The sequence below is a fragment of the Arachis stenosperma genome, chromosome 10 (genome assembly GCF_014773155.1).
Source record: "Arachis stenosperma cultivar V10309 chromosome 10, arast.V10309.gnm1.PFL2, whole genome shotgun sequence".
NCBI classification, from domain to species: domain Eukaryota; kingdom Viridiplantae; phylum Streptophyta; class Magnoliopsida; order Fabales; family Fabaceae; genus Arachis; species Arachis stenosperma.
The window spans coordinates 8,794,790-8,810,604 of record NC_080386.1 but is presented as its reverse complement, the minus strand read 5'-3'; the positions used below and the strand labels follow the sequence as shown (position 1 = coordinate 8,810,604).

General features: G+C 35.8%; 1 protein-coding gene across 5 annotated transcripts; it reads left to right on the top strand.

Moving 5' to 3' along the window:
* The first annotated feature begins 9,093 nt into the window (after positions 1 to 9,093).
* On the top strand, positions 9,094 to 14,530 carry LOC130956010 (uncharacterized). 5 transcript variants are annotated; one of them, XM_057883034.1, is made up of 8 exons: positions 9,098 to 9,557; positions 10,224 to 10,322; positions 12,110 to 12,161; positions 12,582 to 12,991; positions 13,209 to 13,268; positions 13,363 to 13,470; positions 13,724 to 13,769; positions 14,065 to 14,530. In XM_057883034.1, exons 4-8 carry the CDS (start codon positions 12,599 to 12,601, stop codon positions 14,283 to 14,285), a joined length of 828 nt encoding a protein of 275 aa, XP_057739017.1. In that variant the 5' UTR covers positions 9,098 to 9,557; positions 10,224 to 10,322; positions 12,110 to 12,161; positions 12,582 to 12,598; the 3' UTR covers positions 14,286 to 14,530. The 5 variants fall into 5 exon arrangements, with proteins under 5 accessions (XP_057739014.1, XP_057739017.1, XP_057739013.1 ...); XM_057883032.1 differs by having other exon boundaries at positions 9,099 to 9,557; positions 12,585 to 12,991; XM_057883033.1 differs by having other exon boundaries at positions 9,099 to 9,557; positions 10,208 to 10,322; positions 12,585 to 12,991.
* The last annotated feature ends 1,285 nt before the right edge of the window (positions 14,531 to 15,815 follow it).

Here is a 15,815-nt window from a genome sequence, read left to right as displayed (position 1 = left end):
TTCCCCCGAAACAAGAAACTAAAGATCACTCTGTAACTCAAAACTCAAGGAAAGCTCTCAGCAAAATTCTAAAAAGAGAACTCCCCCAAAACAAATTGAATTCTAGCCTATTTATACACCTTCTTCAATTGATCTTCAAGCCTTGGTTTGGGCCTTTGCTCTTGATGGAATTGGGTTGAAGGAGGCCTTGGTTGATTGCTCTTGAAATTTGGAAAGAGACCCAAGTGAATCAATTGAACCGGATGTGAGTTTTGCAAAGTTGGGTTTTTAAAGTTAGCCTCAAAGTTAGGGGCTAACTTCATGGCTAACTTTTTTTAGCAGCAAACCCCATTCTCTGCACTTCACGTTTGGGCCAACGTTAGGGGGCTAACTTTGTCCCTAACGTTGGCCTTGCTTCATGTTGGAATGGCGCCAACGTTAGCCTCCAAGTTAGGGGCTAACGTTGGCGCTAACGTTGCACACCCCTGGGAAACAATTCAAATGCCAACGTTAGCCTCCAAGTTAGGGGCTAACGTTGGCGCTAACGTGGCTAACCTCTGGGAGCAATTTTAGTTCCCAACGTTAGCCTCCAAGTTAGGGGCTAACGTTGGGGCTAACTTCAATTCCAACTTCATTTGTTCCTGGTTCAATCTCCCTTGATTCATTGTCTCATCTTAGCTTCTAGCCATTCCTTCTCACTTCAATCCTTTTCCAAGCTTTCTTCACCTATCATAAATCAACCAAACACATCAAAGCTATGCTTGAAATCATGAGATGATCATTCTATCCTAATATGCACCAATTATGGCATCAAACCTCATGAATTTGCATTAAATCATATATGGTTGGTTTAATCAAAGGAAGCATGAAAATCTACCTAACTTAGCTTGCTTAAGCCTCAAGAAAGTGCATAATTCAAGTGAAAACAAAAGAAAAAGACTAGTAAAACTAGGCTAAGATGACTTGTCATCAAGCTACTGAAGAGGAAAGCTTTAGAAATCATATGTGCCTCCTAAAACTCCAGTTGGCCGAACTTAAGGGAAAGAGGAGCTACGTCACCGTCAACTTCCACCAATCAAAAGTGACGCCAATACGTAGAGGAGGAGGATACGAACACTTTTACTGGATTAAATTTTTTATTGAAGTTACGGATCACAAGAAATCGAACAACAAAAATTTACGGTGCCATGGCTTCTCACTTTCTCTCGCTCAGTGCTCTTTGTTTCTTTTCTGTCTTTCCTTGGTTCGGTTAGAATCAAATAAAGGTAAGAAAGAATGATGATGATTAAAGAATATAGAAAGGGTATGTGTCACATTACATATATATTTGTTTATATAATCACAAGCCACGTTTCTTTGATTTTTGGTTCCTTCATGGTTTCGGCCATTAATAATAATAATAATAATAATAATAATAATAATAATAATAATTAATTTAATTTTTGTTTTATCAAACTATTTTTTGATAAATAATTTTAAATTTAATAGAATAAATAATAATTAAATTAAGCTTCAATAATATTAAAATTTTATTTAATTATTTTTATTAAAAATAATTTTTTTAAAAACAAAATCTCAATATAATATAATAATAATTTAAAATTAACTAATTACTTAATTTTCAAAAACCTGGGTCTTACATGTTGGATATACTTTTTTGAGTATATACCCATTTTGATCCTCAAAGAATTTCAGATTGGACACTTTAATCCCCAACTAAAATTAATTACTCGATTAGTTTCTAACAATTAATTTCGTCAGTCACTTAGGTCCTTTACTCCGTTAACTTTAACGGAGGACAAAATAGTCCCTGACAACTCTAACAAGGGACAAAATGATCCATGACCATTTTATTCGAAAACAACACTATTCTTCCCCAATTTTTATCATATCTTGCATAACTCTAACATTCATACTCTCCTTCTTCACATTCACAGTCTTCTTTTTCATCTTTTCCTTCCTCCTCTTTGTGACTGGTACATCCACCTCCTCTGCACTTCACCCACAAAAAACATCCACTTCCACGTTTTCGATAACATCACCTCCTCCTAACACGTCCACGACATCCTCAAGACCAAGTTCCACAACTACTCCAAGAGCATGCCTTTCTCCACTCTCTGATAAACAATATAGATTGTTGGACATTAGAACATCATGAGAAGATTCTCCTTCGACATCATATGCAAATTTTCATTTGAAATAGATACCGAGTGCTTCATTCCTTCTTTTCCAGAGTCCAAGTTGGCAGACAGTTTCGACCTCGCATCCAAGCTATCAGTACAACGAGCAATGTCACCATTGCCACTCATATGAAAACTGAAGTGATTCTTAAACATTGGTTCGGAGAAGAAGTTGAAGGAAGCGATCAGAGTGGTGGACAATGTGGTCATGGAGATGATAGGGTATAGGAGGAGGGAGATGGCAACGACGATGACGGGTCTTAACAAACCAGACTTGCTGTCTAGATTCAGAGGATCCATCGAAGACGATAACTAGTTGAGAGATATAGGCATTAGTTTCTTGAGTATGAATTGGTTGAGAACAAGTTGAGAATTTGTTTCTTATGAATATTAAATTTATAGAGTGTGCATTGTATAGTTTGAAGTTATAGTGTTAGACTGCTAGTGTTATGCAAGATATAATGGAAATTGGGAGAGAACAGTGTCGTTTACGAACAAAGGAGATCAAGGACCATTTTGTCTCCTGTTAGAGTTGTCAGGGACTATTTTATCCTCCATTAGAGTTAACGGAATAAAGAATTTAAGTGACTGACGGAATTAATTGTTAAGAACCAATCGAGTAATTAATTTTAGTTAGGGACTAAAGTGTCTAGTCTAAAATTCTTTGAGAACTAAAATGAGTATATACTCTAATTTTTTTTTAACGCAAATATTAGTTCAGGCAGAATCAAACGGGTTTAACGAGAATTAAAAACTAAATGTAATTATTGCAAGCAATATTTAGTAAGCTATTTATTTAATTAACGTTTAAGTACAATGGCTAAATTGGGGTGACAAAAATACAAAGTTCTTTCACTCTAAATTTCAGTCAAGGTGCCGGAGGAATAAAATCCAAGAACTCGTAGATGACAGTGGTAATGTGGCCTCTGATCAACAAGGTATTGCGGCTGTAGCTCAGGAATATTTTGTTAATCTATTTACTTCTGACAATCCAAGGGAACCTACGGAAGTTTTAGAAGAAATTCCTACGAAGGTAGATGCTCGCACAAACCGAATGCTCACTAGAACAGTAACAGACAGTGAGATTAAAGCAGCAGTGTTTTCTATTAATCCATTTTCAGCTCCGGGAGATGATGGGTTTACAGGAAATTTTTTTCAATTTTATTGGGACCTAATTCAGAAGGATGTAATTAGTGCAATCAAGAGTTTCTTTTCAGGAGGTAAATTGTTGAAATCTTTCAATCATACAAATATCTGCCTTATTCCGAAAATTAGAAATGCTAACACTATGAAGCACATTAGACCAATCAGCCTTAGTAGTGTTTTCTATAAAATCATTTCTAAGATTTTGGTACACAGACTACAACATGTAATGAATCAGGTGATAAGTGATACTCAGAGCACTTTTATTAGAGGAAGATTGATTAGCGATAATATTTTAATTGCGCATGAGTTTATGCATTTTCTGAAGAATAAGAGTTATGGAGACTATGAATTGGCTCTAAAACTTGATATGAGCAAGGCTTATGACAGGGTTGAGTGGACTTTTGTGTGGGAGATTATGAGCAAGATGGGATTTTGTAAAAAGTGGATGGACTGGATCAAAGAGTGTGTGACAACGGTTTCTTACTCTGTTACTGTGGAAGGTCAACCTCATGGTTTTTTTAAACCATGTAGAGGATTACGTCAGGGTGATCCTCTCTCCCCCTATCTATTTTTGTTCTGTGCAGAGGGTTTTTCCCGTCTGCTCCACAGAGGAGAACGGAGGCTAGAGTTTTCTGGTTTGAGACTGAACCCCAGATGCCCTAAGGTCAGTCATTTATTCTTTGCAGATGATTCTATTTTGTTCAGTAAGGCGACAATGAAAGATTGCGAAAGTTTACTAAAGTTGTTTAGAGACTATGAAGAAGTGAGTGGTCAGGTGATAAATTTAGATAAGTCTTCTGTTTTCTTTAGCAAGAACACTCCTCTATCAGTCCGTGATCAGCTAGCTGCCCTGTTATCTATACCACATGTTGGCTGCCAGAACAAGTATTTAGGCCTTCCATCAGTGGTCAATAGAGCAAAAAAAGAGACATTTAACTTTGTCAAAGACAAGGTTTTGCAAAAACTACAGCATTGGAAGCGAGCTGTGCTGTCAGCTAGTGGCAGAGAGGTTTTAATAAAAGCAGTGGCAACTGCAGTGCCTCTATACACACTGAGATGCTTTAAACTCCCCGAGACACTATTAGAGGACATCCAAAAGTCAATAATGCAGTTTTTCTGGGGCCAAAAGAACGCAGAGAGGAAGATGCAGTGGATTAATTGGCGAATTGCTTGTAGACCAAAGAACCAAGGTGGTCTGAATTTTAAGGATCTCAGGGCTTTTAACTTGGCAATGTTAGGAAAACAGGGCTGGAGGCTGATCTCTCGACCTCACTCTCTAATTTACAAGGTCTATCAAAGCAGATATTTTAAATTTTCAACCTTTCTACGCGCAGAAACAGGTAATAATCCATCTTGGGGCTGGAAAAGTGTTCTGGAAGGTAGAAAAGTTCTGGAGAAAGGCATTTTTTGGAAGATTGGACGGGGACATTCAGTTAAAATCTTAGAGGACAACTGGATAAAGCAAATTCAACTAAATGAAATTCAAATTATCAACCATTCACACAATCACCCGATTTGGGTTTCTGAACTACTCCTACCAGATCAAAATTGGAATCAAGAGCTAATCACCTCAATATTCACACAAAAAGTAGCGCAGGCAATCATGAACATAAGCATCAGAACAACAGAAGATATCGTTACCTGGAGTAAAGAGAAGAATGAATGCTACTCGGTTGCCTCTGGATATACGTTGGCCTTTCAGTTCTACCATGCACCAGTTGAATTTTTGCCGGAACAATGCAGAAGAAGAGAAATCTGGAGTTCAATTTGGAAGTTAAAATGCCAGCCCAAAATTAAAATTTTTCTATGGAAAGTAATGCATGAAGGCTTACCAGTTCAAGAAAGATTGCACTCTAGAATCCAAATGGTGAACCCAATCTGTAATCGTTGTGATGCTACAGTAGAATCAGTTCTCCACTGTCTCACCCAGTGTCCGGAATCAGAGAATGCTTGGAAAATAGCAAGCCTTCCCTGGACAAACCAAGAAACAGAAACATAGAGATGGTGGTTATGGCTCCAAGAACAACTCAAAGAGCGTAGGCAGATGCAAAAAGAAACTCATTTGGCAGCAATACTAACCTGGCAGATTTGGAAGATGAGGAATTTGAAAATTTTTGAAGCCAAAGTCATTTCTCCTCAAGAAGTAGTAGCTCTTGCAAGATCCGGAACTATGGAAGCAGTGACTCACCTCCATTGATGAAGCTCCAAGAACGACGCTCCTTCTCCAAAAACTCTTCCTTTTTCACTTTACCCTTTTTCATGCCTTTTAGTAACGTTCCATGTCTTAATCAGGAGATACCATCTAATACTTTTACTTAGTTGGGGAATTCCCATTTTTCTGTTGCTGTAAGCCCAAAATGGGCCTTTTATTTTATTACACCAATAAAATTTGTCTTTTGAAAAAAAAAAGTACAATGACTATATATTTAGTTAGTTAATTATTTAATTTTAGATATTTAAGTTGTTGGTATATCTTTAATTTTACTGAAAATAATTTTTTAAAAAAATTTAATAATAAATTATTAAAGATATTCAATTAAATATTAATAATAAAACCTTTCACTTGACTTATTACGGACTATGAACATATTAATTAAAGATTGTATATGAAGTCAAAATTATGTTTCAAGAATCAGAAATTGAAAGTTTTTAATATACATAACAATTGTTTGGGGTCAATTCGAAAATCCAAATAATTTCAAAATAAAAGAGAGAGAATTTTTTTTAAATGACTTAACCCAATAAACACCGTTAAGATTGTGTACATAAGAAACATTTGTCCGTTTCTTAAGAATTTCACTAATGTTGGTAAAAAATCTCACGTGATTATTGAATCATTCATCTTTAACAACATGTACTCAAAATGTGAAAAAACTTTTTTTTTTGTCAAGATGTTAGTTCTATAGTCCCAAAAAAATGTTAGTTCTACATTCATCTTCTATATTCCAATAATGAAGTAATTTATTAAATTTTTTAATTTATTTTTTTAATTATTTTTAAGTTAATTTTTTTTATAACAAAAAATTTTAATCTAAAAAAAAGGCATATTTTTATTTTTAATATTAGATTAATAATAATATTTTTTTAAATTATAAATTATTGTGATATTTTTTTAAATTGTAAAATAATTTAATTTAGAGAATAGAAATCGATCCTACTTTTTAATTTATGTTTAAAATATTAAAAAAATTGGAGTGTCCTTTTCATATCTAAATTTTTTAGATAACCACGAGAGCCAAAAAGGATACCTTCCATCACGTAAAAAAAAAAAAACGTAGCCTCTATCGAGGTTTTCTTCCTCATGCCGTGACACCGCGGCCGTTTAACTGCCGTCGTCGAAGCTGAACCGGGCCTCTTCATCCACTGCCACAACATCAGTGTTGTTGAATGTCGTCTCTGCCGTCACGTGGCGTTCCGTGTGTTCGGCGGCCGTCGGTGCTTCCGGTGTTGAGGCTGCAGTGTGAAAGTGGTTTGGCAATGGTGGGAGACTGAGAAGTTAAGGTTTTGAGATGTTTGTTTCTGAAGAGAAGGAAAGGGATGGGAGGATGTGTATAGAGAGGTCGCTAAGTAGGGTAGGTAGGAGTGGTGCTGCTACTGCTTTCTTGAGAGGTTGCGGAAGAATTGAAAATTTGAAATCATATCTATAATAATGCAAATTTAAGATTATGTATCTAATTTGTTTTTTTTTGTTTTTTTTTTTTAATTTGTCTCTCTAAATCTTAGATTCTAAATCTTATCATATTTGACTTAATAAATAAGATTTTAAATCTAAAATAATCTAATAAGATAAGATAATATAAGATAAACATTTATGATTTTGTTGTATGAAATCATTATATATATAACCATAACATTAGATAAAAATAAAAGATCCTAAAACTGCAATTTTTCTTCATTGTCAACTTAGTTTATTAATTAATAGTAAGCTTTCATGGCTAAGAGATCAACCTCCTATTCAATAGAACTCACATGTTCTGAAAAACCATCTTTATGGCCTATAACCGAAGAAAATTCATTTTATAATTGCTTCCATATAAACTTTTGTTGTACCAATCAAATGATCCAACATAAAAAATTCACCAAAAAATCAACTTCTAAATCACATATTGGTGATGAATTCTCTTCTTTTACTTCTACTACTGTCAACCAAATCTTTTCGGTTCCTTGGTATAGAATTCCTAGTTATTTGCAACCCACCACTGATGATGACAAAGAGAAATTCAAATACTTGCAAGAAACCTTCACTTCAATGTTCTTATCAACTGAGCTATTAGATGAAATTATGCCTTCCATATGCAAATTTGCCAGGGAGATTATGAAAATGTCTAGATGTGACCGCTACGCAGGAATTTGGCCATTTGATGTGAAGCTTCGAGTCACCACATCTATTGTTGTCGATGAAGGTGATGATTGTGAATCTCTTGGAGAGAATCTTGGAGAGAATGAGATGCCAGCACATGATGATTGTTGGGACGAGAGTGAAGATGCTTATGCATGGGAGATAAACTGATACTATTATTAATTTGTTGAATCAATTTTCTTTCGTTTTAGTTTATAATTATTTTGAAGTAGTGTCCTATAGATCTGTTTTTTTTTACTCCTTTCAAAACATTGAATTTTTAGATTGTAACATTATTTTTGTTGATATTTATGAATAAAGAATTAGTTTGTATAAATCTCTTTTTTATATATTTATTTTAGTATAAATAGAAAGATTTAAATTTACAATCTCTTAAGTGAGTATAGAAAAATTATGGGTGTATTTGACAAACACGTTGGAAGCACAAAAAAATAAGTTCAATCTTTTTAGACACTTGTTTGTCTATTTTTTTTCCTTTAAACGCGAATATAATTCTGAGTTTGAACTCCCATCTACTAAAAACAAGCTTTGTATGAAAAATTAATTAACATTCTATTATAATACATTGGCATGTAAAAGTATGATCTAATTTTAAGTCTTTAGTTTCACGGAAACCTAACCTCAAACTAAAACACTCGCATCACACCACACACTCTCCACTCTCCAGAGGGCCGCACTCACCCACGCTCACGCCCGTAACCTCAAAACTCTCCACTATACGCCGGCGACGGACACCTTCACAGTCGCATCGCCGTTCAGCATCATAGTTAGCAGCCACACACTTCCTCTGCTCTTCGGTTTTGTCGTCGCCGTTGTCCCCCGTTCGTCTCCATCCAACCTCTATCCGTCGTCCCTCCGTTTCTAGCTTGGTGTCTCACCGTCGTGTCTGTTCGGTTTTTTCGTCCTGCTCTAGTCTCGAGTCTCAGGTAATTCTTCTAATTATTTGTTGGTTTTGATTTCTTTTTGTTCTGACCTTATTTTTTTTATTTTGATTTTGTCTTGTTAATTCTAAATTTCTAATTTTTGTGTTCGGATACTGATTTATGGCTGTTATTCTAATTTTTGTGTTCTGATTTATAATTTTTAATTTATTATTGGTTGTTGGCTGGGACATTTTTATTTTGTTATTGATTTTTTTGGTTCTGATTCTTGATTTTTAATTCTGATTTTCTTGGCCGTTGTTCTTAATTCTTGATTTGTTATGCGTTTGAATTGTGGTTGTGAACATAATGAATATTTCATCAATCTCTTGGATAACTGCATAAGCAAAGTGACATGATCTGTTTTGAAAATGTTTTAAAAACCGGATCGGACCAGCTGGTCGAACCGGTTTAACCGGGAATCGCAAAAAAAGGTCCGGTCCAGTGTCTAAAACCGCCCAATCTAAAACGATGTCGTTTCCTTTCTTGAAAGGGAAAAACAGAAAGGGATTGCAGTATTGCACGCGTTATCCCCCCTTCTCCAGCTCCTTACTTCAGTAAATGCCCTAGCCTCCACCAAAGAAAGCAAACCCTAGCAGCCTCCACCAATCGTTGTCGCCGTCTGTCGGAGTGAGAGACTGCTGCCGCCGTCCGTCGCACTCAAGAACTCCCGTCTTCGGCCCTCAGGCCTCTAGCCTCCGCTCGTGTGCTCGCATCTCGCCTCTCTCATATGTGCTCGGCTGCTCGCGCCTCCCTCCGCGAGTGAGTGCTCGAGCTGTGCGTGTTGGTTGCTGCTCGTCGTCCGTGGTTGTCTCTGCTAGATTCTGCCTCCCAGTGTCACTCGAATCTCGTCTCAGTCACTGGCCTCTCGTGGTTCGTCTGTCTCGTCGCTGGCGGCAGAAGCAACTCGTGGGGTTGTCTCTTGCTCCGTCTCCTTCGGTGGGGTGGTCGCCGACTCGCCGTCAACCGTTGGTGAGTCCCTGCACCATCGCTTCGCTGTTCTCTCTTTTCCAGATTTTCCTTCTCCCTGTATTTTTGCATGTTGCTGAATTGCTAATCAATAAATTTGTCTTGTTGCTGTAAATCGGGACTTTACTAAGATTTGCTGAATTTGTTGCTGTAACTTGAATTTGTTGCTGAATTTGTTGCTTCCCAGTCACAGAATCAGAACAGAATGCTCAGTCAGTGCTTGGTGGATTGGCTTTGCTCACTGATTGTATTTGATGATAGATTTTAAATTGATAACTTTTAAATTTTAAATTTGCACTGCCTATATTACTGATTCACTGTTCCTTCAGTGTTTTTTGTTGTTATTAATCATTGTGATGAGCTTTGTTAAAATTGGGTTGAAAAATGTTAATCTTTCTTCATTTTTCATTGTTCTTAACTTCCGTTCTTATTAAAAAATTTGCAATTGGTGATCTTTTGATTATTATATGCTTCATGTTTTTAATTTCACTCTGCTTATGGGCTTTGAATTCAGTTTATGATAACTGTGATGCAGTTATTTAGTTGGATAACTGATGTAATTATTCAGTTCAAGAGATTGAGTTTTTCTGTTCTCATTATTAGCAAGACATGGATAGTTTAGAATTTTCTATTTATTTCCTTTACTTCTGAAGTTTGTTATTTCAAAAGGTTAAGTGTTGGCTTCAACTTTCAAATGGGAATTGGGAGCTGGTGAAGATAATAACATCTTCTTGAACTGAGTCTGTTGTTTCACTGCCTGATGAGAAAGTAAGATATGATCTAGAATTACGATAGTACACAGTGATATTTGGTCCATTTGGCTGGACTCTGTGAGACAACTGGAAAATGTTCTTTTTTGGTCTGATTAACTAACTTCAATATTTAACCTTGTTAATCATATCTTGTACAATTCAGACAAAAAGCAGGGCCTATTTTGGTTGCCATAACCTCGTTAATTTTGCATATTTTGATGATTAATTACATTTGGTTGGTGATAGTTTGCATAGGGTTTTAAATTTGAAAGATATTTTATGATGTTTATTTATAATTTATTTATTATTTTTATCATGGAACGGTTTTTTCATTTGAACCACAGTTAGACCGGTTAGACCAGTAACATAGTTTTTGATTGCGGATGGCGGCTCATGGCGGTGAGCCAAAAATCCGCCATAAAATAATGGCGGATGGCGTTGCGGAAAATGGTGGAAATGGTGGATTACCTTGAAAATGCATATATGTGTACAAAAAAACATGCAGAAAATTGCTAATATAATAAACTATAAAATCTAATCTATATAATCATTTTTCTAGTCATAAGACATCCAATTAATGCAGCAAATATAATAGGGAATTCAGCAAATAAACATAAGATATAGAACAGAAAAACTAAAAACTTAAAAGAAAGACCAAAGCCATTGTCTAATCATGTCTTTAAACTAAAGAATGATGAAATAAACCATCTAAATTCTAGTTCTCATCAACTTGGTCCACCCTTTGGAGCTGCAGGTTGTTTGCTTTTTCCATTTTGTTGTATTCTCCTAGTATTTGCCATAGGCGCATTTCCCCCCATTGCTTCAATTCTACTGGAACGGACAGCAGCTGCAGGATGAGCAGGAGCAGTGCCAGCAGCATGACCAGCAGAGGCAGGGAGGCAGGGGCAGGGGTATTAGAAACAGGGGCTGGTCAGGAAGTTGACATAGTGAACCGAACTGAACGGAAAAAAATTAGAGGAAGAGAGGTTTATGAGGGAAGAGAAGGAGATGATGCACTGAACGAACAACGAAGAAAAAAAAAGGGAATGTATGTAACTACGAAACAGAAAGAGAGGGAACTGTGGTGATGAGCGGCGGCAACCACCAGCGGCGACGGGCAGCGGCGAAGATCGGCGCCGACGGCAGGCACAGAGAACAGAGAACAGAGACGAGAGCCGTTTTTGACGTGAATAAGAGAGGAAGAGAAGTTTTTGAATAACAGAGGCTAATTAGGGTTATAGTTATCACTTAGGGTTTCCTAAAAACCCAATTTCCCCCCAATTTTTTTCAAAAAATCCGAAAACCACCGGCATTTCCGCCATTTCAATGGCGTTCCGCCATGGCGCCACCGCAATTGCGGCCGCCTTTTCACCCGCCGTGAAAACCACGTTGCGGTGGCCTCTGTATGGCGGCGAGGCCAAATTCCACCACGCCATACCGCCATGGCGCCGCCATAACCGATATTTTAAAACACTGACCAGTAAACCAGTGAACCAATGACTAGAGCGGTTCGATGACCGGTCCGGTTTTCAGAACCTTGGTTTTGATCACATGGTAGTATCTCGTTGCAAACTATGTAGAATAGTTGGTGATTACTTTGTTGGACCACCTTAAATTAAGTGTGCTGGGTACTGGGAAGGTTTGGCAAATTGAGAATTTATGAATAGGAATTAGCAAATAGTAGTTGTGTTGTATTTTTAAACATTCTAGAAACAAAATTGTCAAATTGTTGACCAAATATTTGTCTCTTCATATTTTTTACTCTCTGATGTTTAATTGATGATTGTGGTGGCTTTCATGCAGGGAAGAACAAAAGAAACTTAATGCGTCTTTGGTGAATTAGAAGGTGGAATTGGTAATTTTTTTTATTGTGCTGTGTGACCTTTTATTACTTTATGAAATTGAACTTGTTATTTTGTTAATTATATGTTGGTACTTGGTATTATTTTGCATATTATTAGTTGAAAATAGCTTAGGACAAGTTTTTAGTATACTAGATATGATTAGAAATTTAGGACATGTTATTTTTTTTTAATTAGCGGCAAAAACCGAAAAATCAAACCAAAAGTTGGTTTCACAAAAACAAATCGAATATTTTATATATAATTAGTTCGGATGATTTTTTTTCTCAAAAAATCGAACCTAACTGCAAACTAAACACCTCTAATTGACACCTGGTTTTCACCCGGATCAGGGTTTAGGATTTTTGGTTATACTTATATGCCTCAATGCCACCATTCTTCTTTTCTCACTCTTTCCTCTCACCACCGTGAAGCAGCTCCATCGAGAAAGATGCTGTGGAGGGTGTTGTCCTTGCGGAAACCCTCTGCCACTTGTTTCTTCCAATTGAATCAGCAGAGAGGAATGCACGATAGGAACAAGAAGGCGATGGCGTTCATCGCAAAAGGTTGGAATGCGTTGAAGGAGGTCGATAGGGTAATCGATTACTGTGAGCTCAATGATACACGCCTCATCCCTCTGCTTCTTAGAGCAAAGGAGAATTTTGAGCTTGCTTTGGAGGCTGACAACACCAACACGCATGCTAGGTATTGGTTATCCAGATTGCACATGAAGTATCATGTTCCCGGCGCTAATAAGGCCGTTGGAGCTGCTTTATTGGTCGAAGCTGCTGACATGGGTGATGCTGATGCACAATTTGCATTGGGTTGTCAATTGAGAATTGAGGTGCGTCACTGACTCACTGAAATGCTAGGTTATTAATTTGTATTGTATCATTTGTGGATTCAAGTTTTCTATTATGTGATTTCTATTTTTTTGTTAGCTAGTGAGGTTTAGGGAATGGGATCACTGGTTTCTTGTTTATTTTACTTGCCTGATTTTGATGTTAAGAATTAGATTGACACATAATGATGATTGCTGATATATTATTTTTCTGGCACAGAATGACTATGTCCAATCAGATCAACAAGCTTTTTATTATTTGCAGAAAGCTGTTGATCAGGTATGTTTCCCTTACCTATATGGAAGGTTTTTGGTTTCCCTGTTTTATGAATTCCTGACAAAACCTTACTTGTGCTTATTGTGTTGTGTTCTAGTTGCATCCAGGTGCTCTTTACCTTTTGGGTGCTGTATATTTGACGGGCGATTGCGTGAAGCAAGATATTGCTTCAGCATTGTGGTGTTTTCATAGGGCTTCAGAGAAGGTAATATGAGATCCTAGACTTGTATTGCTTGTCAAACTATCTTGATTTTAGTTTCCTTATATGTCTGGTTAGTTTCGGTTTTGGTCAGCGCAAATTGTTTACACCCTTTGTAATCTAGAAGAGTTTAAGCATAACCTAATTGATTTACTTTCATTATTGTTTCATTCAGGAGTCTGAGAAGTTCAGATTTTTTAGTTTCTTGATTCTAGAATATTTTGTGCTGGTTTCTTATTTTTAATCTTTGTGTACACAGGGCCATGCCGGGGCAGCTATAGCATTTGGATCTCTTCTTCTTAAAGGTCAGTGTGCCTGCTGGTGTTCCTTTCCTTATTTTGTTGTATTATATTGTTGGGTGTTTCAGTTCTTTTCATCCCCCATCCCAATCATTTGGTTATCGGGTATGCCTTGCTTACCATATTCTTTTATGGTTAAAAATCGAGCAGTTTTAAAAGTAGGTTTCTCTATTGTGCATGATTGCCGAAAGCAAAGGGGATGGTCTAAACATAAATTAGATTGGATTTGATATGGTGGCTTGCTTAGGCTTTTTTATCACGTAGTTTTTCACTATGATACGAATAAAGTATTCTGCCTCAGGTGTTAAGGTTCCAGAAACAATAACAAAATTCAGTGCGAAGAGAGGTTCTGCTACTCGGAAAGCTGGGAAGGGGAAAGAAAGTCTTGCAGTTGATCCCGTAGAGATGGCACGAGAAAAGTTCCAGATAGCGGCAAAGGCAGGATGTGATCTTGGATTCAAATGGCTTGCTAGGTTAGAGGAGGAAGAGAGGCGATTACTTACTGAAGGGCATTCGGATTAAAATAATGTGTCCAGTTAGTTTTTTGCAGTTGAGCTGATCCAATGTGATTTATTAGAGATTGAGTATTCTCAAAGAAAGAAATGGAAAATAATTGGATGTACTTGTGTTTTCTCTCTGTATATATTCATAATCTTATTTTAAGACAGACTAACCGAATAAGTTTGGAGTTCACTTGTATTTTTTTAAAATATTTCTTGTAAATTGTAACTATGGAAATAAAAGACGATGAGTCTCTAAAATATCTACATTACACTTTGTTTTTTGTTTGATAATTTTGCATATATTCGAAACCCTAAATATGTCTGAGTTAAATTGTGAATAACTTCCATCTTTATGATGTAAGCGATCAAATTCATAAATGATAAGGGATCATTTGCTGCTAAGTATTTTCATGAATCTATTTGTCATCGGTCATCGTGTGCATTTTTCAAAGATTCATTTGATTTAATAATAATAATAATAATCTTTCTTCATTGGTTGGTACTACTGTACAAGTTACTAACTTGGCCGTTGGCAAGATTAAACATACCTCGTTAGCAAAATTTCTTTCTTTTACTTTTAGGCAAACATGAAACATGCCATAATAGGATTTTATAATTTATATATAATTTTGAGAGTCTAAAGCACCTCAATTGAACCAACGAGGTATAATTTAAATGACTTATAATTTTTTCATATTCATTTAGAGGAATATTGTGACTCCATTTGATGCTTCTATTTTTTCTTAAAAAAAAATTGTGAAACCAAAATCTTTTATTCTTCTGCAATTATTATCATGTTACCCATAAATTAAAATTAAAGAAATAAAAGCATGGAAATCTCTTTAATTCTCGACCTTTCTTTTAAATATATCCAACCTTCTTTGGCTATATGTATTCCCACATTTTTTTTCCTTTTTTCAATATTCCAACCTTGACTACTAAGACTTGTGTGTGTGTTTGTTTTCTTTTTAATTTCTTTCAATGGATTATATTTGATAACAGAGTGTTCTTAATTATCCTATCCTTCATATCATCACATAAAACATTATCCACTTCGCATATTATATATCGAATTTCTCAACATATGGAATAAGATTAGTAGTACCTTCAATCATAGGGTACCAAATAAATAGTATATTCATTCCCATGTTAATTTTAAAGCCTAAAATCAGTACGCGTTGCATGTAAAGAGGTCTATATACACATATATTGATGCATCTTTTGAACAGGAACAATAAAATAACTTTAAACAGGAGCAATAAAATAACTTTTGAAAATGAGTAATATTTTCAAAAGTTCTTAAACAACTTTTTAAAAAGTTAAAAATATTTATAAAACTATGTCAAACAATATTAATGTGACTTTTTATAAGTCAAAAGTAAAAAGAAAAAAAAGTAGTTTTTGAAACGTTCTAAACGAGCTCATAATCTTGAGTGTTAAAAATGTCGTATGTGCTATCTTGAACAGGGCACTTGAATTAATAGTAGCACTAGCACATAACTGCAACAAACACATTATTATTGAATAACAAAGAACAATCTGTTCGTTA

Excerpts from the sequence above, each read along its gene's own strand:
- LOC130956010 (XM_057883031.1), top strand. The coding sequence starts at position 12,599 with ATGCTGTGGAGGGTGTTGTCCTTGCGGAAACCCTCTGCCACTTGTTTC. Across the intron at positions 12,992-13,208 it reads GTTGTCAATTGAGAATTGAG|AATGACTATGTCCAATCAGA; the intron begins GTGCGTCACTGA and ends TTTCTGGCACAG. Across the intron at positions 13,770-14,064 it reads TGGATCTCTTCTTCTTAAAG|GTGTTAAGGTTCCAGAAACA; the intron begins GTCAGTGTGCCT and ends ATTCTGCCTCAG.